This window comes from Spermophilus citellus (genome assembly GCF_964194105.1).
Source record: "Spermophilus citellus genome assembly, chromosome: 2".
Classification (NCBI taxonomy): domain Eukaryota; kingdom Metazoa; phylum Chordata; class Mammalia; order Rodentia; family Sciuridae; genus Spermophilus; species Spermophilus citellus.
The window spans coordinates 162,752,929-162,780,181 of NC_138183.1; the positions used below are offsets into that span (position 1 = coordinate 162,752,929).

Sequence of the window (27,253 nt, forward strand, 5' to 3'; positions counted from 1 at the left end):
GAACCCAGGTCTTTCCATAGGCCTTTTTTATGTGCAGGCCAAAGAAGGCACACTGCCAACGGGTTACACAAGTGGGTGCATGCTCACGAGCAGATGTTTGGACCTTGAGTACATACACTAAATCAGGGTGTTCATGACCTTGACAACATACTAAAACATAGCTGGCTGGAAGTGTCTATGAGGGAGCTTAACTAGAGCAATCTTGGGCCTTCCCAACAGGCACAAAACACAGGGAGATTATCTCTAGCTTTAGCACATTAGGGTGACAATTGTTTACAATGATTCATGATATCTAGGAAAATAACTATTAAAATAACTGGGAAAGAAGAGTACAAAAGTTTCCAACACATAAAAGTGATGAACTCTTGAAAGAAAGTGCTTATTACTCTGATTTGATCACTACACATTGAGTATTTATATTGAATTGCCATACTGTACCCTACAAAGATGTACAAATACTATATCTCAATTAAAAAAAGAGAGAGTAGTAATATTGATGTTGAAATAAAATTATTTTGGATTATTATATGACTCTCTTTGAGCCACTCTTGCCTGTCTGTACAATAAGGATAATGGTACCTTTCTCATGGGGTTGTTGCAAGGATTAAAAGAACTATGTACATAAATTGCTTGGTTTGAGTAACATACTTAGTAAACATGAGCTTTTCTTCTTCCTCTTCCTTTCGTCAGACTGTCCTCTTCTCTTTCCTTCTCTTTTACTAACTTTTAAATATTTAACACAAAATGATTATCACCGTGAAGTAAACAACCATGGTGTCTCAGTAACAGTGCAACAAGTTGTCATTGAATAAATGTATCCTCTTATTTTTCAATTTCTGCCTATTATGTTTCTCCTTTTAGTGTTTGGTGAATCTATTGACATGTTCAATACTTCATTCCAAATTACACCCCACTTCCACCCCCTAATCAATGGTCTTATATGATTCCTAAACCAGTCACAATGACTGGATCTTCACCAGATGCATGCAATTTTTCTACATCAAGCCTTTAATGTATCTAATCCAAGACTGACTGGCCTCTGCAACCAAATAGGCCATTGTGATGTCTCCTCTTATAATAATAAAACACAGTGCTCAGGGAAAACAGACTCATTTTAATAAAATTACAAGCACAGCATAAGTAGCATGGTACATTTGCTGCTGGAAAAAAATCACTGTGCTCAAAAGCATATGTGATTCAGGACAATGCTATATAGACACATGGCATCACCTCCTCCATTACTATGGATAATTAAGCGTTGATTAGTATTTAAAATACAATGAATTTTATGTGGAAAAAATAGAAATTCACAGTTTGTCACTCCCTTCCTCCCTTACCAAAAGGATTACAAATATACAGGCTGTAGGCTCAGCCAATCCAGGTATTGGACCAGTAGGAGCTTTACCTGGCCAAAGATCAGGAGAGTCAAATCACTGAGTTGGGTAGAATCCCTTGGCTTCAAGCTATACGACACACCAATGTTTCTATGGACTGGAAAGAGTAAGTCAGTACCACCTCAAAGAATAAACAACATAGGTAAGTTTCCAATATCAAGGAAGTTTAATTCTGTTCTGATAAGACAGGTGTCAGTATCCAAGGGGTCAGACCAAGGAGCATTATAAGTTAATTGTAGAGGTTAGAATCATAGAGGTTGGGAGAGCCATTCAAAATCGTGCAAGAGATAATGAAAGCAGTATCTAGCTACAGAACGAGGAAAGGATGATTCCAAAATCCTCCTTCAACTGAGCTGAGGCTTAGGAACAGGTTCCAGTCCCAGAATCCAGGACCAGTTTTACCCCAATGGTGGGAAAACCAGAAGCTAGGGAGGAGTCAGTCATCAGACAGATGGACCATGTGGAGTGGGGAAATAAAAGTATAATGTGAGTCAGATTTGCCTCCAGAAACACCAGGTACTAGATCAAAGAGTAGTCAATTATATGAAGCAATCTAAATATGCTGCTACTTTAGATTTTGGTTTAAATATTGAGTGGTGAGGAACTTGTTAGACACCAGAACTTTAGTATTCACAGTAGTAGACAGAGGAAGAGGGAATATTTTTCAAGTGATTTTACTAAGACAATAGACAATAATGGAAACATTTATTATGGCAATATCCCTAACCTTAAAAATCAATTATACTTAGAACTCAGAAAAATACGTTAGTATGTAACTAATGTGGATCAGATGAGGTAAAGATTCTCTAAATATGAACTAGCTACTTTGGTTCTCATCCAGAGAGAAAGAAAGATCTGTTCCAAAACCGGACTAGTCTAAAGGACTTACTGAGAAATGGTTTTCTTTCTATATAACTTGTTTCAGTAAATGAATATAGCTAGCATTATTGCCATGATGATTAGGAAGAAAAGAGTGATTTGGTGTAACATCAGGTCATTGGCAATGAGGCAATAAGGCTTTATTGAAATCTGAAAATAATTGTTGCTGACATACACGGAGCACTTACAGTTTGGGTACAATGGCTTAAACTTTATGTTTTAATTCATTTAATTCTCACAGAAGTTCTAGGGGATACGCACTATCATTATTTCTGTTTTACAGAAGAAGAACCAAAGCATGAAGCAGATTATATAAACTGACATGGCTAGTATATGGCAGAGTTAGTATTTAACCTGGGAGATCTGACTTTAGAACCTGTGCATTTAATACCTAACACCTTTCAAATTGTTACACTGGCAGCTGGGAGACAAGGAATTTCAAATCTGTGTTACTGGCTTTTGTACATTGATAGAGAAGGCTCTTGGCCTTACCTTAAACTCTAACTTTACCTAAAGATAGGCAGCCTTATGTTGAATAAGAGTCAAGATTGGTGTAATATTAGAGGGGTCACATGATTTATCATTCAAACTGGAAAAGGGGTGTTATGGATAACAATCAGGGCAACAGATATAAATGAAGATTGTCTTGTGTTAACTTGGTCATATGGTCATACTACTTACAAGATATCTTTCAACCTCAAAGACATGCAGACCACTGGTGAAGTTGCATGTTACTGTAAACATTACATATTCACATGTTACTCCATATGATTGTTTTATCCAGCCCATGTGCCTATATTTTATGGGCAATTTGACAGATCTTTCAAGGATCTTAATGGTGCTTGGTATTTGCCTTACACATCGATGATAAAATTTAACACCCACAAAATGTGCCCTCCTTATATAGACGGCAAGCACTTCCAAGCAAGTTCTATTATCTAGTTAGGTTTGTTCATCTGTGAAGAACTTTTTTTTTTTTTTTTGAGAGTGAGATTCTGTATGCTTTGGTAATTTTTGTCTTCCTGCAAGAATTAGCATGATTTTCAAACAAAGGAGGTTTAGAAAGAGATAAGTTAAGCTCCAAATTAAGGGATAAGTTAAGCTCCCTTGTGCCAGGTACTTTGCTAGATGCTGGAGATACAGAAAGAAAGAAATAAGTAAGTGGATAAACAGTCAAAACAATTATAGGTAGTGCTATGGTGAAAATAGAGTGAGGTGGGCTGGGGATGTGGCTCAAGTGGTACCGCGCTCGCCTGGCATGCGTGCGGCCCAGGTTCGATCCTCAGCACCACATACAAAGATGTTGTGTCCGCCAAAAACTAAAATAAATAAATAAATATTGAAATTCTCTCTCTCTCTCTCTCTCTCTCTCTCTCTCTCTCTCTCTCTCTCTCTTTAAAAAAAATAGAGTGAGGTGATAGAGAAAATGGGGAGTAGTGTCAAGGTAGGGAAATTAAATTATGTGGTCAGGGAAGCCTTCCTCAGCAAAGGAATATTTGTTTGATCTGAGACATGAATAATAAAAGAACTGTCAAGAACAGCAAGTTTAAGGCCATGAGTAGGAATGAGAGCAGAAAGGAGTCTTGTGTGACTGAGGCCCAGTGGCTGAAGCTGGGAAGGAAGGAGGTCAGGTCTGAGGGGCGGTGAAGGCACAGAAGCAGTGCGTCTCCTATGCATGACTCATCTCTGTGATGAATTAGAAGGCAGGGTACAAGAGAACAGCATACACTGGGAGGGGGGAATGGGTGGTCCCCTGAGACTTGACTGTCTTCAGGGAGGAAAAGGACTGAACCATTCAGGGGCTGGAGGACTCAGATCTTACCAGTCTGCAAACAGATTTTTATAGTGGGAAGGACATGGCAGAGCAGGCCCTGTGAGATGAATACAGACACAGGCAGCTTGTCATTTTAAGCCAGGGCATGGCTTGAAGTTCTGACTTTAGTTATAATCATTGACCTTTCCTATACATTGCATGAGGAGTTCAGGGGCAGGGAAGGGAAGGGAAGAGGTATCAGAATCTGCTCTTTAGTTTTCTGACTTGCCCATATCCTGTGGATCTACTCAGTGGAAGGGCTCATGGGTGTTTCTTCCTCAACAATAAAATCACCTTTCAAAGCTTTTCTGATGGATAGGGATGAAATGTCACTGTGAAAACCATACCAGAGTAGCTAGACAATATTTTATGGCATGCTTTCCTGGATGTTTTGATATTGGGTGAGCAGGTGCAGCAGCCCTTCCAATTCAGCTCAGCCCTGTCTGGCCTGAGATGCACCAGCTGTGCACTGTACAACCTCTCTAATACAAGGAATCAAATCAGACAATATCTGAGGCTGGCACTTCAGATGGTGTTCAGAGTCCTGAGAAGTACAAAGCATATGGCTTCTTGAAAATTCTTATCCTAGACACATAAATGTGCTATTAGATCTCTCCCCTTGAATGTAAATGTTCCAGATATAACTGAGTTAGCTGAAGACAGAAATAAGAGGGCAATGGCTTGTTCCAATCTTCCTTTACCCACCTATTTGGGCCAACTTAATGATGCACAGATAATTCCCCATCTCTTAATATAGATACCTATTTATTAGAAATGTAAAGAACACAAGAAGGAAGTTTTTTGGTTTCTGGGTGGGACATGTCTGACAACTGGGTTACCTTTCCTCAGGATGATGAAAACGCTTGTACCCAACCTTGAGCAGTATCAGACCTCAACCTCTGCAGATTTTCTTTAAAGAAGCAGCCCAGGAATACAGTCAAGTATAAGAATATCAATCAAAAAAGCGTAATTCTTAAAAGGTTGCTACATATGAAGGGATCATTTGATTTAACCCTAGCTAATTTTTTTTATAGAAAGTGAGGGCAATTAATCCAGCCATTCCCCCTTCCTAATGTAACCTGTTCTCTTGTGCCCTGTACATTTGGTCACTTTGTGCTCTCTGCCCAGAAGGCACCTTTCCCTCCATCTCCTATGTCTTCATCTTGCTAACTCTTACAGATATTTAAAGATTCAGATTAGGATTACCACCTATCAGAACCCTTTCAAGAATATTTAACCCTAATAGTATGCCTTACCCCTCCCCACCATCCTGCAGTCCTAACTTCCTCATAGATTCCTCTATTAGAGCAACAAAATACCTTGACATTAATTCCCAGCCAATGGAATGTAAATAAAATAGGAGCAATTAGGGGGTTATATCTTTATAAAGGAACTCCTTATCTGACATCTTTTTATTCAGACCATACTTCTTATGGGCTGAAATACATGTGGTAGTGTTGGCCCAGATTTGACCTTCTAGATGAGGATAATACTCTATAGCTGGCCAAGTTACAAGGAATCTGTTTCCCTGAATGTTATCTCTATCTATCCATCTCTATCCCCTGTCTGTCTCATTTTGAGCTGCTGCATTTTTTGGTTCCTTTGTTAAAGAAGTTTTACCTAATCCTACTAAATACAGTGAGATGACAGAGAAAAGGAAAAGTGGTATGGGAACAAATATTCCAACCCCATAGGATGAGCAACACTTGCTTGAAGAAGTAGGTTTTAGATGAGTCTTGAAAGTATGAAGTGAATTAATGATCATAAGTCTGAACAATATCAATAAAACAGCTTTTCTCTAGTTATGAATGCTGAAAATGAAATTTTAAAATCTATATCTAAGTTTGAACTTTATATAGATAGCATTTTATATAAATGAGCTTTCCGGTGTCAAGAGAGTAGCATTTTATAGGCTGTGTCCTCAAGAGGAAAAAAGTGTCACTGTGGTCATTTTGCTGTTGTAATTCTTTGTTGTGATAAATGCCATAACCAATGAACCTGCACCAAGGAAACATAATAAAGGAATAACATGAAAAGAAAATTTAGTTTTGCCCTTGATAATTGAGTCCTCATTCTTCTCCTGGTGTCTAGTTGTAAAACATGTTATTTGTAATTATCTTAGAGAAACATGGATTATATATAATCATCTGTTGAGTGTAATCATATAAAAATATAAAATATATAATATATAAATACCACTTAATATATGAAATACCACTTAATCACTTTAATTTTGAGCAGAATCCATCAATTTTCATGTGCTTTTATGTGGCTCATAATTTTGTTTTGAATCATGCACACCTTCCAAGTGAAACTCATTGGTATAATTAAGACAGATTAACTTATTTCTGTATCTATTAAAGTAGTAGAAAAAACCTGGGAAACAACTGGCGTTAGGAGCCGTCCCATGGGTTGTGTGTGGACCATGTTGCATATCGTAGCCTAGTGAGGTGATAAAAAGTCTGGCATTGGGAACTTCCTATGGCACACCCCACCACCTCAGGGATTGACTGCCTGATGCAGGTGAACTCCCCCCTCAAACTCTGCCAAAGAACCCACACAGCACCCAATATGGGTGTGACTTGCCAAGATGCCAATCAACCTGCTTACTACAAAACATCATGAAGCAAGACTCACCCTTGAAATATTATTCCTGCCTTTGATGTGCCCTCTTCAATAAACCACCAGAGCCATCTTTCCTTTGTCTAGTTCCAGCACCCATGTGGACTAGATCTATCAGGTGCTCTGAGTTATGTAAATATATTTCTGACTATTTGTCTTTTGTTCTTCACTAATTAATTTAGACTTTAAGTTTCCAGATGGCTTACACCCTCCTCAGCAGGAAGAAGAACCCCCCCCACAAGGAGATGCTGGCCATCACCCCTGTTAGACTGGTACATGGTAAATCCCTCAGATTTAAAGAATAAATAAAAAATGCTTTATTTCATTAAAATTATTATCAAACCATTTTAACTAATTGAAAAGCAAGAAATTACTCAGTTAAGACTAAATTTTCTCATTTGTCATTAAGAGGGAATGTAGAATGTGGCTAAATAGTCACATATGGGACTACACATTACTGGTAGAATATATATTACAAAAGTAATCACAAATAAATATACCACATTTAGATGCCTTTTTGTTAGCAACATTTTTTTTTGTGAATAGACACAGAAACTTTGTATTAGAAATTCAGACTTTGGATAATTTTTTTAAAAAGCTATTTTTCTTTTTTTCAACACATTTTTTATTGGTGTATTATAGTTTTATATGATAGGATTTGTTGTTACATATTTGTAAATACACAAAATATAACAATATAATTTGTTCAGTATCACTCCACAGTACTTCCCCCCGTCCGTCTCCCATTCCTTGGTCCCTTTGCTCTACTGATCTCCCTGTGATTTCAATGAGATCTGCCCCAACTTTTCTTTTCCTTTTTAGATTCATATAAGAGAAAACATAAGTACCTTGACCTTCTGAGTTTGACTTATTTTGCTTAACATGATGGTCTTTAGTTCCATCCATTTTTATACAAATGACATAATTTCATTTTTCTTAATGGCTGGCTGAATAAAACTCCTTTGTGTATATATGCCACATTTTCTTTATCCATTCATCCAAGCAACATTATTTTAAATGTATCTTTCTTTCTCTCTCTGTGTCTCTATAATGATAAAACAAAATAGTTAAGTTAGTATCATTAAGAACCAAAATTTGTGTGAATAGGACACAGATATAGATCAAAGATAAGTAAAAACCTTGGAATCTCTTATTCAATTTGGAAATATCTGTATGAATAAATAGTTTATTTTTATCCTTTGAAAAAATATATATCTCCTAGTAGCAATGAACACCACTCATGCCCAAATTGTGTTTTCTAAGTATCAGTTTTCATTAAAAGGATCTAGGGGGCCTTATAAAAGCAACTGATTGTAAATATAGGGTAACACATGGAGAGAGAGAGAGAGAGAGAGAAAGAGAGAGAGAGAGAGAGAGAGAGAGAGAGACTGACTCATTTTAATGCCAGAAAGCAAGGAGGCTACAATGCCACTTGTGTTATGTGCAATGAATGAATACAGAAGGCCAACCCAAAAGGGTTCCCACTGACTACAGGTGGCCACTTTTGAAAATCAAAGGAGTAATGACTTTAATGGGCTGAGATAACTCTGTATAAAACATGACATGAGCTCATAAGGATACTAACCATGCTACATATCACTGATTCCTGTTGGAGACTATTAGGGAACCAATTTATTATTCTGAAGATTGATTAAGAGAAATAATAAAACATTTATCCTCTTTGTCCTGTATAGTTTTTATTTTAGGGTACCAACCAGTGATAAGAGATTTTTTTAATAGAATACCCCATCTAATGAATGCAGAGAGAATGGTAAAATTTGAAAACCACTGTTGTATAAGCCCTTGAAAAAGAGGAATCTTGACATCCATCATCAGTGGGGTCAAACTAATGGACTGATGGAGGTCCTGATAATGGATCAATTCAGGATAACATTGCCTAAATCCACTTATCAGTCTTAACATTATGAAAAGTGTAACCACTGTAAATGTGCAAGACATGAAGTAATAGGAAATAGAAGTATGTTTCAAATAATAGTGAACTGAATCCAGTCAAATATCAAAATCTAACTACCAATTTTTAGCAAACAGGGGATAAAGATATATGTTCAAATAAAAATTTTTAAATGATGCAATAAACTAAACCCAGAATATAAGATATCTAAAAAAAAGAGACCCAGTTTCTTCAGTACATAAATGGCACGCAAATAACAGAGGATAAGTGAAAATTGTTATAGATAAAAGAGACTTAAATCTGTCTTCCTGTTCCATTTATTTTCATTCAGTGTCTGAACAAAGTATGCATCAATGTGGGTGAATTGGGAGAAGAGGTTCAAAGCACAAATGGGGAGAGGAGGGTACTTAGGTGTTGAGAGCCACAGTTTAGTCGAATGATGCTTGGCATTTTGCTAGAGGGAATGTTTGAAAGGTGACCCTGCTCTAGGATTAGGGTGTCTCCGGGGATTAGGGCGGATCCTCAGGGAGAGGGAATAGGGTGGCTCCCGGGGATTAGGGCGGAGCCTGCTGGGATTAGGGCGGATCCTACTGCTTCGGGCGCCCACTACTTTGGAGTTCCCGTTGAGTTGAGTTCTCGAGGGGTTCCGAGAGAATTGGCGAGCGGAGCCCGGTGGAGGGAGTGTGTTCCTGGGAAATGTGTGTAGAGGGCCGGTGAGAGTTCGGGAATAAAGGTTGCTGTTAGAACCTACAAGGCTGTGTGGCAGCTCGGTTATTTTGTGCCCAGCCAGACTGTGGCACTTAGGTTGTGAGGAGGAGTTGAAACATGGTGTTACAGTCCAAGCAGAGCAAGAAATGCTTGTTTGGGAAGATGATTCAGTTTAGAGTTTTAGAATGTGAATGGGTATCCTAGCACACACAGAATGTCAATGCCTCAATCAGGTAGGGAGGGCATCCATTGCAAGGGAGAGGGCGATGATGGCAACAGGAAGTTGGTTACATACTGGATAACTGATCAAATTAGTGAATATATTAAGTATAATAGGAATAAAGTCTATTCCTGTTGGAGAATGCATTCATAAATATGGAAATGAAGGAAACTAGAATGAACCCTGAGGTATTTAGACTTAGAGGTATCTATATGAACTCATTGGTTTTAATATAGATATGTAGATATAGAAATAATAGTTACATGTATATATATATCTTTATATGTATTTGTTTCCCCAGCTCTGCCCACTGAGATGACTGAGGCTTCTAGAAAGCAATGACATAAAAAATCTCCCTACCCTTTGGTTGTCCAGGAATCAGCTGTTGTCACTATATTCTAGGAAAATGTCTCACTCCCTGTTTATCCCACTCCCTCAAACTTGGTCATTCTAGCTTTTAGTTAACTTTCCATTGCTGTGATAATATACCTGACATAAATAACCTAAAAGGAGGGAAGATTTATTTTGGCTCATGGTTTTAGAGGTTGAGTCCATGATCACTTGGCTTCATTGTATGTATGTCTGTGGTGAGGCAGAGCATCATAGTGAAGGATGGTATGTGTGTGTGAGCAAAGTTGCTCATTTCCCAGCATCTAGGAAGCAGAAAGACCAAATGGGCTGGGGACAAGGGTACACCTTCAAGGACCCACTCTCTGCAATTATGCCCCCTCTTAATAGACCATTCAGCTAGGAACTCATCAATCCACTGATGAGGATAGCACTGTCTTGACCCAATCGTCCCACCCCACCCCCAAACGTTGCTGCATCTGGTACCAGATGTTTAACCAGAGCCTTTGGGGACATTCTGGATCCAAACCATAACACTAGCCTTTTTTTTTTACTTTTTCATATAAAACAAACACCCTTTCTGCTTGATCTTTGAGAACTTAATAGATCTTAGTTTCAGAATGTTCCTTTACAATGATCCTCCTCTCCACATTGCAATAATTCTTTTAAATAAAGTCTTTCTTTACTTAAATCTGGATTTGTTTTGGACTTGGCAGCTTATAACTGTCATTTTAAACTAAAATAGACTAGGGATTCTGGGAATTGGGAGAAGGCAGATTCTAGGCTTAGGCAGAGAAAGTACAAGATGTACCTAAATCATCTTCTACCATAAAGTGAGGAAATGTTTAAGGAATATTGATGCATAAATAAAGACACAGAAATCAGCATGAAGGGGCTCTCACTGGCCAAACCAGGGACAATTTGAGCATCAAAGTAAACATTGGTAATAACTTATTATCTCAAAAATAGGAATCCAGGAGAAATGATTCCATATGATATAAAAATAAGCAAAATATTTGAAAATTTGATCCAGAATTTACATAGTTAAAAAAAAACACATCTCACAGTACTTATTAGCTTTATAGTGATGAAACCTAATATACAGAACTTTAAATGATCAGAGTGAACACCATGATGGAATGCTAATGGAACAAAGGAAATCACATCCTACCCAACTTATACAGATCACTTTTGTGAATAGTCTTGCTTGAGATGCCTAATGTGAATCTAATCACAAAAAAAATCTCAGATAAACCCAAGCTGACATTCTATAGCAGAATTGTCCTGGAATCTTCATAACTATTTTGTAGTTAGTTGTGGCCATGTGACCTACAACTGACTCAAGATTTAAATGGAAGAAACCAGACTAGACATTTGAAAAAGCCACAATTTTTCTAATAAAAATTGGGGTTGCCTTAGCTAGTAAAGACCTTACTTTTAATTCTTTCCTTTTATTATTGTGTTCAATAGAGGCCATTAACAGATGTAGAGGAATGTGGTGCCTCTACTTGTGATTACAAAGACTAAAGTCAGACTATGACAAAACAGAAAGGGAGAAATAAGCTGGTCCCTTCAAAATCTGCATCCAACCTGAACCAGCTACCTATAGGCTTCCTATCACATTGCCCTAAATTTGATTAAACTATGTGATTGGATTCCTATTATGTGTGGATAAATATAAACCTAGCTATTAGTCAGATTTTTGTAGCTGTGACCAAAATATCAGACACAAACAATTTGGAGAGGTAAAGCTTCATTTGGCTCACAGTTTTATTCCATGGTCAGATGGCTCCATTACTCTGGGTCTGAGGGGAGGCAAGAATATCATTGTGGAAGAGCAAGTCAGAAGGAAGTTCCTTAGCTCTTAGTAGCTGGGAAGCAAGTTGGGAGTTGGGGAGAAGGAAGGGAGGGGAAAACAGAGGAAAGGGCCAGGGAGAAGATAATATCTCCCAGGGCATGTATCCAGTGACATACTTCCTCCAACTAATAATGATCTTATCTTTTCTTAAAAGCCTTAGGTCCATACATTGCTGCACTGGAGAGTAGGCCTTCAAGTACAGGAGTCTTCTGGGACCCTTCATCACCAAACCACAACACTACAAAATAACCTGCTTTTCCTTTTTTTTTTTTTCCATTATATTTCAACAGGTCTAGTCCTCCTCACTGATTTCAACATTGTTTTTCTGATTGGCAATTTTATTTGTATATCACCATAATAAAAATTAATATATGAAGAATTAATTTTTTATGTGAGTCTTCTTTAAGCACATGGTATAGCTCTTCATTTGTTCTTGTCTTCTTCTGGCACACAATAAGATTGTAAAGTTTTCTTTATATCACTTTGCACATTGTTATAGACTGAATCACTGTGTTCTGCCCACATCCTATGTTTAAACCTAATCCCTAATGTGGGAGTATCTGCAGGTGGGGCATTTGGAAGGTAAGTAGGTCATGAGGGCAGTACTCTCATGAATGAGATTATTATGCTTACAAAAGAGGTCTCAGAAGACCACTTTCACAAATGAGGCATAGCATAAAGATTGCTATCTATAAACTAGGAAGAGCGCTTTCTGAACACAAAAATCTGCCAGCATGTTGATCTTGGATTTCCCAGCTTCTGTAAGAGTGGGAAATAAATGTTTATTTTTGTTTCAGCAGTCTGAGTGGACTGAAACACACAAGATTCTGCTACAATTATTATTTTCATCTGTCCTGTTATTGATGCAAAGGAGTTATGTATGTTTTTTTCTGAATCCTGAATCTTAAGACTAATGCTAGTTAATTATGACAATATCAGTCAAATATCACAAGATCAATTAGTAAATTAAAATCCAACTTTCTATAACAAATGAGTAAATTCTATTGAATATCAAACAAGAAAACATTATATGTTCAAGATTAGGACTTTCATAGCAAGGTAAACTCTTGGAAAAGTTTCTTTCTTGTACATGCACATCCTATTTTATGAAACCTGAAAAGAATATTTACTTCAACTTGGCTTATGCTATTGCTAGTGTTTTTAAGGTATCTAGTTTACAATTAGTCTCTCCAGCCTTCTTTATCTTCACGATGTAAATGTAACGTTAGTGTTTTATAGTCTCAAAATCAAATAATTACTTTAGAATGTTTTAATGCACATTGAACTGAACTATGGGAGATACAATGATAAACGCCACACAAATTAATTGACCACAGTAATGAAAAATGCTGGATGGATTTAACTATGAGCAAATGAGGTCAGAGAAAAAAAAAAAGCAAACTCCTAACAATTTAAATAAACACGGATAAGTCACTAAGTATAATGCAAAAATCACTATTGCGCATATTTTAAAAAAATTCATCAAAGCAAAACACTTAATCTCCAAAGCGATTTTGCTTTTCCTATCAGTTTCCACTGACTCTCAAATGTCTGATGAGAACCAAGTACTTCGGTGGAAAACTTGGAGATATGGACTTAACGTCTGGAAGCTTCTAACTTATTCTGGAGAGTTTAAGAGGTAATCAACTGGAGATAAAGCGGCAAGGTGCAAGACGCATAAAAAAGGTACTAGTCCTGCTCACAGCGAACCCAATACGTGAAGAAAAACAACGCTAAAGCCGGCTATCAAGTTTCCTCTGAAATGGTGGAGTGAACACCGGAAACTCGAGCGAAACTCAGATCCGCGCATGCTCCGTTGGCAGAACACCGCCCCTCCTCCCGTAAGTCGGAAGTGCTGGTTTGTTTATTAAATTGCGACTGTCGTAAACTGGGATTTCCTGGCGGCTTCCTAGCTTTACGATGACAACAACTATGGCGGCGTCCAGTGGTAGATTTGAAAGTGCGAAGAGTATCGAAGAGCGTAAAGAGCAAATCCGAACTGCCAGGGCTGAGATCTTGCGTCAGGTATCTCCGTTTTGGGGCTTTTGTGGTTATTGAGAGTTGTGGGAGTTGAAGGCTCCTGGGAGCAAGACTACCCACTCTTTCACCATTTCAGTAATCTCAGATTGTCTGGGTGTTATCTCCCTTTGCATTGCCGGGAGATTCCGTGTATCTCTTGTCTCCTAAATGCTGCACAGGTTCCATTGACCATTCTCCTTTCAGAGAGATGTTTCTTCTCTTCCAAGTTTCCTTACTTTTTAAATCGTCCATCTTGGCTTTATAAGTACTTGCAACGACTCTGCTCAGGTATTTAGCAGCCTCAGCCATTGCTCCTGCTGTATATGAAATGAAATTTATCTTTTTCAGGAACACAAGTAAGGCACGTTTAAGTATTTGCCGTTTCATTCGCCTTACTATTAGTTTCGATTCCAGACTTTATTGTCAGCTTTTACTTATCTAAAAAAGTTAACACAAGAGACTCAGAAAATTTAGCCTCTCACAAAAGATTGCTAAACATTGTATTTTTTGTTAAGATTATGATAACGTAGAGGTGATATATAATAGAATGGAAGAAGTAAACCATCGTGTTATCTGACAAGCAATTCAAGATTTAAGAAGTGTGACAATGAAATAACAAAGTTGTAGTTAGAAAGCAACATAGGACACAGTCAAGTTTTTGCTTTTTGTTTGTTTTAAGATGGAAGAGTTTTAAAAGTTGGAATGCAGGTAAGAAGGAGTTAGTTGAGAAGAGGTAGAGGAATGACTACAGCCAAATTTTTAAAGGGAAAGAGCAGATGATTAGTTTTATAGGGCTGAAAGGTTGTTATTCCCCAATATCAGTATATGTGTAATAAATATTATTTATTTTTTTTCTCTGGTATTTCAAGCGTTTTTTTGGAGGGAGTAGGGTTTTTAAGCTATGATAAATTTTATAGTGAAGATGTGTATAGAGTTTGAAGAGGAACAAACCCAGATTTGGAGTTTGGGAGGAGTAAAGAGAGGGCAGGAACAACCTCCTGGGTAAAATCTGCTTTATTTGACTATTGTTGAATGAATAGAAATTAGAATACAATCTTTTATTTTTAGCAGGATGATTTTTCCTAAGGTCTTTTTGTTTTCAGATTTTGCATATTGAAGGCATGGAGGTCAGTCTCTTACCTGTTGCAGAAGTCTAAGGCAGTAGCCACAAAAGAGGTGAATGTTTTCCAAGAGTCCCAAGTCATATTTGAGATTGGGAAAGGAGAAGGCATAAAATAGATTCCAGAATCCTGTGTTTGGTGGATTGACTTACTAGAGACTGATAATGTGAAATGAAAGATTTTATTACATTTTAAAAAATCTTTTTTATACTGGTAGAAACAGATTACTGTCAGGAACAGACCATTTGTTCATGAGCAGGTACCTTTATACAAAGGTAGTATCAGTTTTTATTTTACCTAAAAAAATAAAGCAATTGTCACTTCATCTTTTCATGTTCTTGTAGGCCAAAGCCAATTTTGAAAAAGAAGAAAGACATAAAGAAATTAAGCGACTTCGGGGCGATGATACATGGATGCTACCTGATGTGAATGAGAGAATTGAACAATTCTCACAGGTGAATATTAACAGTTTTACTTGCTATATCTATCTTTTTTTGCACTCTCCAAGTTAATATTAAGAAAAGAATTTAATACACTGTTTTCACAAGTTACAGAATGAATACAACATAGTTGGCATTATTGAATAGCTTTCTCTCTCTGTCAAAAGTAACCTATTGTAATATTTTGGACATCATGACATTGAACAATTTTATTACTTGAGTTGGGTAATAGAAAACTTAGTTACAAATTTCTGACCCACATATTACAAGCTTATGGTTTGAAAATATTGGGCATAATATGCCCTTCTCTCTCCCCACTCTGCCCCTTTTATGACTCAGGCCTTGTTTTCTCTTGATTTTTAAATTTTTTTTTTAATTTGTAAATAATAATGGTGTATATTTGTGGAATACAATGTGATGTTTTGTTCTATGTATACAATATAGAAGATTCAGTTAAATTAACATTTCTATTACTTCCCCAACTTAATTTATTTGACTTAATTTATTTTGTAGTGAGAACATTAAAAATCTATTCTTTTAGTAATTTTGAAATATGCATTATTATTAACTGTGGTCACCATGTAGGGTATTAAATCACTAAAACTTATTCCTGCAGTCCAACTGAAACTTTGTATGCTTTGATCAGTATCTTTCTTCCTCTATAACTTTCCGTACCTCCCCTCCCTTCTAGCCTCTTCCTACATTTTAATTCATATTATCTTATGTATTTATGGCCTAATAATTGTGTATAAATTGTTTGGGACCATGCATAAAAAGTGTGTGTGTGTGTGTGTGTGTGTGTGTGTGTGTCTGTGTGTTATATGTTTGTGAGTATACTCACTTATGTTTTTGTGTGTGTGTGTGTGTGTGTGTGTGTGTATAGGTGTTTACTTGATTATATGTGTGAATCACATTAATCTACAAATAAAAGCAAATTTTTTTTTCTGGTAAAAAACCAGATGATATTATATTATAGATATAAAACATATATCTATATTATAGATGGCATGTTAAGAGTTCTTTGAAGATTTTATTTGTTTAATCATGATCTTTAATCATATTCAGTGTCTCTATTCATGAAAGATTTTAAGTTTTTTGGAATATGGATTTTTTTTCCTCCTTAAAATGCTCCTTATAAAGTATAATAAAACTAAATTCTTTTCTTACATGTTTAAAATAAATATAGGAACATTCTGTGAAGAAAAAGAAGAAAAAAGACAAGCATTCCAAAAAAGCAAAGAAAGAGAAGAAAAGAAAGAGTAAGAGACAAAAATATGAGAAAAACAATGAGTCCTCTGATAGTTCATCGGTAAGTATGTACTAAAACTAACCAAAGCAAATGAGAACATTTTATTTAAAGGAACCTAAAATATATGAGAACTTAAAAAAACTACTATTTAGTGATATGAAAATGGCTCAGAGGCCTCTACTTGGAGATGTCCAGGAAATATTGGAAATGTAGGTCTTGGGTTCCAGAGAAGGATGAGAAGATGGGGATATGACTTGGAAATCATTGCTATTGGAATGATTAGAATGGATGAATGACTAGGGAAATTGAAAAGAAAGAGAAACACCATTAATGAAGAAACACATAGGAAGTAAAGGATGCTAATTAAAAGTGGAACATTAGAAGGAAAAGCAGGGAAGAACAGTATTGCAAAAATAAGGGAAAAGAGATTCAAGATATTTAAAAAGTCTGTGACACCTACTGTTTTTTTATAGAAATTAATACTTACATTTTTCAAGTAGAATTTGTTTATATATTTAACCTTTCAGGACAGAAGAAAGAGTGCTGAGTTAGCTGTATCTCTAGCCAGTTCTAGGCTGCAAGAATTCACAAGGAAAAATAAAGCAGGCTGAATCTTTCATACTTGTTTTCAGAAAGAAACAGTTATATTTAGAAAATGATGAGCTAAAGATGTTTAGGGAAAATTGGTCTTTTAAGTATGATCTTCAGTGAGTTATCCTTTCAGTTGAGTAACCAGAGTCAAAAGTCTGGCCCACCTGTCCTTTCAGAAACTAAATTTTTGGCAGTACTGTCAAAGATAAATACAGCTGGATATCAGTTAAAGTGGTGGAAACAGATTTTACTTGGTAATTACTGAAAGTAGGGCAAATTGCTAAGCTACATTCCAATTTGTGAGATGATTTGGTGTTTTAGAGGAAGAAAAAAGGAGAAGAAAGAGGTAGAGAGTAGAGTCAGAAAAGTTAAAAATTATAAAGGGTTAGTCCAGGTAAATTGACATCTTAAAATATTGAATCTTCCAGTTCATTATGTTTATGGTTGGGAAGGTAGAAAAAGAATAGAACGTATTTAACATCTCTTCATCATATTTAAGTCATCATTCATTTCTCCACATGTTGTAAAATTTTCAAAGTAGAGGTCTTTTACATCTTTTCTAACTTTTTTCTTGGAATATTATTTGAGAATGGGTTTTTTTTAAAAAAATTATTTTACATGTGTTTGTGTTTAATATATTGTTATACAATTGCCTTTCGTATTTAACTTTTGTCTTATCACTTTGATAAATTCACATATACTAGTATCTTCCTTAGGTTTTTAGGTAGATTTCTTAGAATTTGTAGGCACATAATTGTGTTTCAATCTCTGCCTTCCATTTCATTTAAGTTTTTGTTGGCTGTATCAATCAGAAGATAGGACTTTGAAATAGTGTGGACTGCATGTGCTGAGAGGGGATGGACATAGTTGCCTTTATCCTGTCTTAGGTGGAGAGAATTTAGTCTTTGGCTTTTAATCGTAATGTTAGCTGTGGACTTTTTTTTTTTTCCTCTTTTCTCCCCCATCCCGCTCCTCCTCCTCTTCTTCTTTTTTTTTTTTTTTTTTTTTTTTTTTTCCCTGTGATGCTGGGGATCCAACCCAGAGCCTTGTATATGCTAGACAAATGCTTTGATCTGAGCTACACATGCAGTTGCCCAACTGTGGGAATTTCACATATACCCTTTCAAATTGAGGAAATTCCCTTTCATTTCTAATTTTCTGTAAGTTTTCTTGAAGTTTGTATCTGGAGTGAGTATTGAATTCTATTAAATGTTTTTTTCTTGCATGCATTGATCATAAGATTCTTCTCCTTTATTCTGTTAATATGAAAGAATTACTTTAACCTGCATTCTTGGGAGAAACCAAGTTTGGTTTTGTGTGTGTGTGTGTGTGTGTGTGTGTGTATTTACATATATAGTCACATGCCACATAAGGGTGTTTTGATCAGTGATGGACTACTTATATTCAGTGCTAGTCCCATAAGATTATTTTGCCTAGTGACATCATAGTCTTCTTCTTCTTCTTTTTTTTTTTTAAGAGAGAGAGAGCGACAGAGAGAGATTTTTTTTTAATATTTATTTTTCAGTTTTCGGTGGACAACATCTTTATTTTATTTTATGGGGTGCTGAGGATCGAACCCAGGGCCCAGCGCATGCCAGGCGAGCGCGTTACGTTTGAGCCTCATCCCCAGCCCTCATAGTCTTCTTAATTTGTGGAAATACACTTTATGGTGTTCACACAATGATGCAATTATCTAATGGCATATTTCTCAGAGTGTGTTCCTATTTTTAAGCAATGAAAGGCTATAAAACTTATATAATAGTTATGTTTCTGGGTTTGATTTACCAAAAGTTTGTTGAAGATTTTTTATCTGTGTTCTTGAGAAATACTGAGATCTTGGTATAAGGATAATGCTATTCTCATACATGAAGTAAAAAGTATTCTTCCTCTTCTGTTTTATCAGTTTGTGCAGGACTGGTGCAATTTGTGCCTTCAGTGTTTATTAAAATTCACCAATGAAGTTATTTAGTCCTGCTGCTTTCTATGTAGAATGGATTTTAGTCACAAATTCAATTCTTTAATAGTATATTAAATATTTTCTATTTAATCTTGAATTTGTTATAGTAGGTTGAGTTTTTAAAGGAATTTATTTCACTCAAATAGATATTCCTTTTGTCCTTTTAATGTCTGTAGAACCTACAATGATTTTTTTTATTCCTGAATTTGGTAATTTCTATTTTCTATTTAGTTTTCTCAGTCTAGCTTGAAGTTTATCAACTTTGTTGATTTTTTCAAAGAATTACATTTTGGTTTTGTTGATTTTTGCTTTGTTTATTTTCTATTTCATTGATTCAGCTTTATTATTTTTTCTAATACTTATCTTGTATTTAAGTTAGTTTTCTTTTTCTACCTTCCTAACATGGGTGCCTAGGTTATTGATTCTCTTTTTTCTTTTCTAATAAGTACTTAATCTATTAGTGCTCATCTTATCACTGTTGTAACTACACCTACCTAATTTTTTTAAAAATGTTTTTCTTTTTTTTAAGTATTTTATTCGTTGTTGAGAGACCTTTATTTTATTTATTTATTTACATACGGTGCTGAGAATCAAACCCAGTGCCTCACACATGCTAGGCAAGTGCTCTACCACTGAGCCACAAGCCCAGCCCAAAATGTTTTTCTTTTTTAGTTGTAGATGGACACAATAACTTTGTTTTATTTATTTTTATGTGGTGCTAAGGATCGAACTCATGCCTCACATGTGCTAGGGAGTATTCTACTACTGAGCCACAACCCCATCCTTCGTCTACCTCATTTTGATGTGTCATATTTTCATTGATATCTTATTAAAAATATCTTAAAATTTAGCTTGTTTTTACTCATGGATTATATAAAAGTAAATTTTGAATTTCCAAGTATTTGTACATTTTGCCAGTTATTTTAAAATTTACTTGAATTCTATTATTGACATAGAACATACTTTGTATAATTTTAATTAAAAATCTATCCAGATTTATTTTATGGCCTAGCCTATGTTCTATTTTGGTGAAAATTCCATGTGTTTTTTTTTTTTTTTTTTTTTTTTTTTTTTGTGATGCTGGGGATTGAACAAGGCAGTCACTCTACCAACTGAGCTATATGCCCAGCCCTCCTTGTATATTTGAAATGAATGTGTAATTTTGCTGTTGTTAGATGTTGGGTTTTAAAAACGTCAATTAGGAAAAATTGATAAATAGTGTTAAGTCTCCTGTATTCTTGCTTGTTTTTTCTTTACCGGTTCTCTTTCAGTTACTGAGAGACTTATACTGAAATCTCTTAACTGTAATGGTTGACTCTTCTATTTCTGTTTTCAATTTTTGTCTTACGTATTTTGAAACTTTACTAGGTATGTACATTTACATTTAGCATAGTTACATCTTCTTGATGAATTAATTGTGATATTATTGTGAAATGTTTCTCCTTATCTCTGGTAACACTGTTGTCTATATTCTGCTTTGTTTTGTATGAATAAAGCCTCTTTTATATTATTTGTTTTTTATAGTTTATATGTTTTAGTTTTAGCATATCTTTCTTTTATTATGAAAGTGTATTTTTTTGCGGACAATGTAAATTTGGAATTTGAGTTTTATCTAGTCTATCAATTTCTTCCTTTTTAATTAGAGAATTTTTTTACACTATCCAATATGGTAATTGTCTATAGCTTTTTAAATTTTTAATTAAAATTTAAAATTTATTCAAATTATATATAAAGCAAAAGAGAGGGTAAGTGAAGATAAAACTTCAAGAATTAATAAGGACTTGTAAACCAAAGGCTTTGATTTTTATTCCATAGGAAGTGGGTCATCTATTTAGGGTCAGCTAAATTTATTAGAAAAATCTCAGAATACTGATTGGTTGAACAAGATAGAAGTTTATGTTTTGTCTTATTAAAGAAATGAGTAGACCAACCAGGGTATTATGGTCTTCTATGACCAAGGTTCTATTGTATTGGTCTTTCTTTTTTTTTAATATTTATTTTTTAGGTATAGATGGACGCAACGCAATGCCTTTATTTTTATGTGGTGCTGAGAATTGAACCTGGGTCCCGCCCGTGCTAGGCAAGTGCTCTACCGCTGAGCCACAATCCCAGCCCCTTGTATTGGTCTTTCATCATCCTTGCTGCACTACCTCTTAGTTCAGATAATAGGAAATAGTATATTCTTTTCTTTCTTAATTTGACTTCCAGAAAGTCCTACTGAATACTTTCATTTACATCTCATTGGATACTTGATCATGTTTCACTTTCAGGTACAAGAGGCACATTATTTCTCCAAATAAGATTGAGTTCTATTCGTAGAAGAGTAATAATTAGTATCTTTGGGACAGACAGCCATTAGAAGAGAAGCACTGTAGTTGGATGTCTCCTTCATTTAACTCTAAATACATTTAGAGGAGTTGGAGAAGAAAGACTGGAATCTAAGAAACATTTTTGGTCTTTATTTCAATTATGTACATAAGAAAAAAAAAATATCTAATTTAAGACTGCTACTTTAAGGGGGCTGGGGATGTGGCTCAAGTGGTAGCGCGCTCGCCTGGCATGCGTGTGGCCCGGGTTCGATCCTCAGCACCACATACAAACAAAGATGTTGTGCCTGCCGAAAACTAAAAAATAAAGATTAAAAAATTCTCTCTCTCTCTCTCTCTCTGTCTCTCACTCTCTCTTAAAAAAAAAAAAGACTGCTACTTTAAGAATGAAAATGAGGGGATATATATTGGTTGAAGTCTTTTGGCAGGTTATGGAAACCAAACTTAAATTGGCTTATGCAAACAAAAAAAGGGAAGGATTTATCATTAGCGTACAAAAATCTTACAGGACATCTAGGTGTATAAAACACCTAGGAATCAGCTGGCTTCAGGAATATCTGAAATTAAAGTCACAGATGCCTTTTATAATCTTGCCATTTTCCATGTTTTTCCTTTGAGTCCTTTTGTTTTCTTGTTACAGATCAATTTCTGTTGAATTCCATTCTTTATGATAGCTTTTGCCAATGCCTTTCCTGCTCCTTAGTTTTAAATCAGCTCCTTTGGATTTGATTTCAAATTCTTGAAGAATAACTTATGTTGAATTGGACCAGCTACCTACGTTTGGGTCAGCGCTGGTTAGGTGGAGGTAGGCTCCCATGGCAATCATGTGGTATTTTCTTTGTGGTATATTTGGTAAGTATTTTAGAGTTGAAAATTTATAGGTTTGGATAGGTGATCTTGATCCTGGTATTTCTGACTTGGTGAAGTAGGTGGTTGATGGTGCCAGGTAACTCAGTTCAATAATCGAGTAGGAGGAACAGGTGTTACAGAAGAAGATGATGAGTTTATTTTTTGTCCTTGAGTTCAACATAACATCCAAGTATAGCAGATAGTTGATTGAGTCACTGAAACTCACATTAGGCAAATTTGAAAGAAATAAGCAGAATTGATGGTAGTTGAAGCTGTGAGAATGGATTTAATGGCTCATGGGGAATGTTTAGAGCATACAAAATATAATGGGCAAAGAATGGAGCATGGATAGTTAAGGACTGAACATAGGAGAGAACTAGGAAGTATCCTATAAGTTAAGACAGTGAGTCATTGGGGTTGTATCTTGTAGAGAAGTTTAAGGAGATAAAGACTAAAGCATTTTGTATAATTTGGCAAAGTGGAAGCCATTGAGTTTTGAAGAGTTTTCACTAGATGAATGGGGGAAAGCAGCAATTTTGTAGAGGTTGGAGAAATGTTTGAAAGTGAAGGTGTAGACACAGTGCATTTAGTACTTCTTCAATAAGATAGTCATAGAATAGAATTTGGAAGATGAATTGCTGCTAAAGGGGTATAGAGGGCCTTCTTTCCTCTAGAGGAAAAAAAAAGTAAAAACACTTCACATTTCTAGGCCTTTAGAGACCTTTGGTAGAAGCATAAGAGAAGGAGATAATTAATGAAGCAAGGTTCTGGAAGAACAGGAATGGTTGGGATCAAAATCTTTGGAGAAGGACTTTTCTTGAATAGTAAAAGTTAACAGAGGGTTAGGATTGGCACAGCTATAAATAATTTTTGTCTAGGGTAAACTGAAGGTGAAGTGGCCTATTTTTTTCTTGATGAGGTAAAAAGAGAGATCATTTGCTAAGAGTATGGGGAATGGGAGTTGATTGAAAGCTTGAGGAGATTGTTGAAGAAGGGAAAGATAGTTGCCCAGTTGTTTAGCAAGGTACTTGGGGATACAGAGTAGACCAAAGCAGATGTGGCTCTTGTCCTCATATAACTTATTGCCTGATGAAGCATTAAATAAATAAATCACACAAGTAAATGTAAAAGGATAAATGCTTTAAAGGAGAATTAAGGGAGTAGAAGAAAGAACTCACCAAAGCCAGTAAGGGGAAATTCTAGTTTGGGTTGAAAGTCTAGTTCAATTGAAGTTACAGATCCTGCTGATTGGATTTCTCCAGAGTAGGAAATTAATTGCAAGTAAGGTGATGAAGCAACTGATGGCTCCAGTTAAAGAATTTCAGAGTCATTGGTCAACATCTGATGTTTTAGTCAGCTTTTCATCGCTGCAATAAAATACCTGAGAAAAGCAACTTAAAGAGGAAAGATTTATCTTGGCTTATGATTTCAGATCATGGTTGAGTCCGTTGTTTTCATAATATATTGCCAGAGGTGAGACAATATATTATGGAAAAAGGGTGTGGAAGAGCAAAACTGCTCACCATATGTGGCTATTAAGCAGGGAGAAAGAGCAAGCGAGAGACCAGTAATAAGATGTGCCTTTCAAAGGCATGCCACAGTGACTTATAGGGCCCCACTTCCTAATAGCCCATTCAGTTAGTGTCTGATCTGTTCACTTCCCAAAAGCCTCACCTCTGAACATCACTGCATTGGGGACCAAACTTTTACCACATGAGTCTTTGGGGAATACTTAATATTCAAACCATAATATCTGATAAGATAGAGAAAATCCGTAAAAGAATCTTGTAGAACACCAAGTTTTAAATTATGTAGAGGGCCTCCTTTCCTCTAGAGGGAAAAAAAAGTAAAAACACTTCACATTTCTAAGCCTTTATAGACCTTTTTGCATTTTATAGGGGAAATGGTGTTTTGTGGGCTTATTTCCAAATAGTGGGTTTAGATATTTTTTCCTACATTTTATTGCATTTTATAGGGGAAAGACTAAGGTATAGAGATTAAGAAACTTGCTTAAGATTATACTGTCATGTAAAATTTGATACAGCTTTTAGCAGATTGGTGTCCCTAAAGAAAGTGCTGTTTTTTTTCAGACTATAAACTCTTATTTTAATGAATGACATCAAGAATTAGGAATAAGACTCACTAAACTGAATTGATGATGTAAACATGAATAGACCAAAAATGCATTTATAGAGATTATCTTAAAAAATTTTAACTATAGGGGCTGGGGTTGTGACTCAGTGATAGAGCACTTGTCTAGCACTGCAGGGTTCCATTGCCTGCACCACATTAAAAAGAAGAAAAGAAAAGAAACAAAATAAAGGCATTGTGTAAAAAAAAAATTATGGAGTTAAGGTTTAGGGTTTCTGTAAATCTAAATGAAGGCCTAAATGAATGAATGAAGAAAATTTGCTTTGCTTTGGGAAACAGTTGGCTGTTGAGGTGGCAGAGCATAAATATGTTTATTCCACCTGGTTGATACCTTTCAACAGACATATTTATGTTAATTTAAGCTTTTGGTAATTTTCAAGAACTTCATGAAAAGGAAGAACACTGTCACATTTCAAGAATTTCATATTTCTTTGCTGTTAAATCATATTTTCCTCTTGGCCTCAAAGTTTCTTAACTGTATACTAACAGTTGGTTTGAACAAGGTGATTTCTAGAATCCTTTTTAATCTTTAGTTCTATAGCTCCAAAAAATAGATTTAGAATCAGACAGATCTACATTCCTATCTTGGTTTTTACAGTTGGATATCATGTAACCTGGGCAAATTAATTTTAGGGAGCTTTTCTTATTTATAAAGTCAAAAGAATATAGAGTTACTTTAAGGATTTAGGGTGATAATTTATGTGAACGTACTTAATATACTACTTGACATAGCAGAGTAGTTTGATATATTTGTTGAAAAACTCCAAACCTGGCATAATAGCACATAGGGAATGATAACTGAGTATACTCCTTAGTTGATGCAGTAATCTGATCTTTAAACATATTAGGTAAAATACCTTACCTGTCTAGCTGTTACTTGAGATCTTTGCAATTTTAGATTGAGGGAAATCTCAAAATTTGAAGCTTAGGGGCATACAGCAAACTCATTTATTTGAGTGTCATTTCCCCTCTATTCTGGGGAACATGTGAGTACTACTTGATGTTGGTAGGAACTGAAACTCTGTTTTGAAGTAACCTTTCTACCTAGAAGATCTCACTTTTGTTTTTTGCTTTTCTTTAGCTCTGTAATATAGCTGATAAAGAAATGAAACTAATTTGGTGGTGTTTTATGGGCTTATTTCCAAATAGTGGCTTTAGACATTTTTTCCTCTAATTTTCAATGCCATTTTAAAGGGGGCATAATATAAGAATTTTATCTAGAAAGCTAAGTTGTTACCATTTAACAACTGCATAGAGATTTTTTTATGTATATATGCAAATTGTGAGTTTTACTTATGTGCTAAACATTCTTAGAGCTCTGAAGATGAGTGGGTTGAGGCTGTTCCATCCCAGACTTCTGGCAAGGAAAAGGCCTGGAAAGTGAAAGATGAAAACTCTGGAAAGGAAGAAGACAGTCAAGTTATTCAGGTAAGCAAGCCACATGATTTTACAGAAAGAAGTGTCAGCTTCTAAGAATAGATGAATATTGAAGTGAAAGGTAATTAATTTCTTTAGGAGAAAAATTAGACTTTGAGAGCAATATATATTTTGAATAATTTAGGCAGTAATGCTTTTTGCTGAGTGTTTAGGCTCCTTTCTTTCTGCTGTGAGAAAGTAAGTGTTTATTCTAGTCCCTCAGAGATTATCCTACTTTTGGTTTTTGATAGAGAAGTAGCACTTTCCCCTCTTGTGCATTCAGCTTTGTACTCTTACCTCTGTCTGTCCTTTCCATGATGGATAGAGCTCAGTTGCAGTTTTTTTTTTTTAATTGGTTGTTCAAAACATTACAAAGCTCTTGACATATCATATTTCATACATTAGATTCAAGTGGGTTATGAATTCCCATGTCATAATTTACTTAACAATACTAAAAGTTGAGTAGTTTAGAAATTTTGGGTTATAGTTCAAATAGTTCTGATTATTTTTGGGGGTACTGGGGATTGAACTTAGGGGCACTCGACCACTAAGCCACAACCCCAGCCCTATTTTGTATTTTACTTAGAGACAGTGTCTGAGTTGTTTAGTGCCTCACTTTTGCTGAGGCTAGCTTTGAATTCATGATCCTCCTGCCTCAGCCTCCCAAGCCGCTGTTTTTATAAGGACCCCTAGTTCCTTTTAATGAAAACTGATACTTAGAAAACACAATTTGGGCATGAGTGGTGTTCATTGCTACTAGGAGATATATATTTTTTCAAAGGATAAAAATAAACTATTTATTCATACAGATATTTCCAAATTGAATAAGAGATTCCAAGGTTTTTACTTATCTTTGATCTATATCTGTGCACTACCACGCCCGGCTTTGGGTTATGGTTCATATGCCTGAAAAAGAATGTAATGTCTCCACTGATGGCCAAAAAGGAAGGGAAAAAAGATGAACAGGAACAAATGTTTGGTTCTTTTTTGTTTGCCAAGCACTGTGTTAGATGTTTTCTATTATTTTGAACAATAAATAATCCTGAAATGTTGACATTTTATTGCATTTTATAGGGGAAAGACTAAGGTATAGAGATTAAGAAACTTGCTTAACAATATACTGTCATGTAAGATTTGATACAGCTTGAGTGCCTCCCAAATCCCTGCTGTCATTAAGTTCAAACTAGTTCAGACTGAAAAACTTCCTTTTTTTTTTCTTTTTAACAGAGGGATGAGTGGATGACTGTTGATTTTATGTCTGTTAAAACTGTGTCATCATCATCACTCAAAGCTGAAAAGGAAACTATAAAGAAAATAGAGCAAGCAAAAACCCAAGCACTTGAACAGGTAAGAGAATATTTACAACGTGTTAATTCACC

The 27,253-nt window shown here is 35.5% G+C and overlaps 1 protein-coding gene across 4 annotated transcripts in view; it reads left to right on the top strand.

Annotated features, from left to right (window-relative positions):
* The first annotated feature begins 13,626 nt into the window (after positions 1-13,626).
* CWF19L2 (CWF19 like cell cycle control factor 2) overlaps positions 13,627-27,253 on the top strand; it is a 102,887-nt gene continuing 89,260 nt past the window's right edge. For all 4 annotated transcript variants that reach the window (XR_014020412.1, XM_081279383.1, XM_081279384.1 and 1 more), the window contains exons 1-5: positions 13,627-13,779; positions 15,239-15,349; positions 16,521-16,643; positions 25,773-25,886; positions 27,102-27,221. Coding sequence is in view for 3 of the 4 variants with exons in the window: in XM_081279383.1 (XP_081135509.1) it covers positions 13,675-13,779; positions 15,239-15,349; positions 16,521-16,643; positions 25,773-25,886; positions 27,102-27,221 (573 nt within the window). In the remaining variant the exon portion in view is untranslated. The remainder of the gene's footprint in view (positions 13,780-15,238; positions 15,350-16,520; positions 16,644-25,772; positions 25,887-27,101; positions 27,222-27,253) is intronic.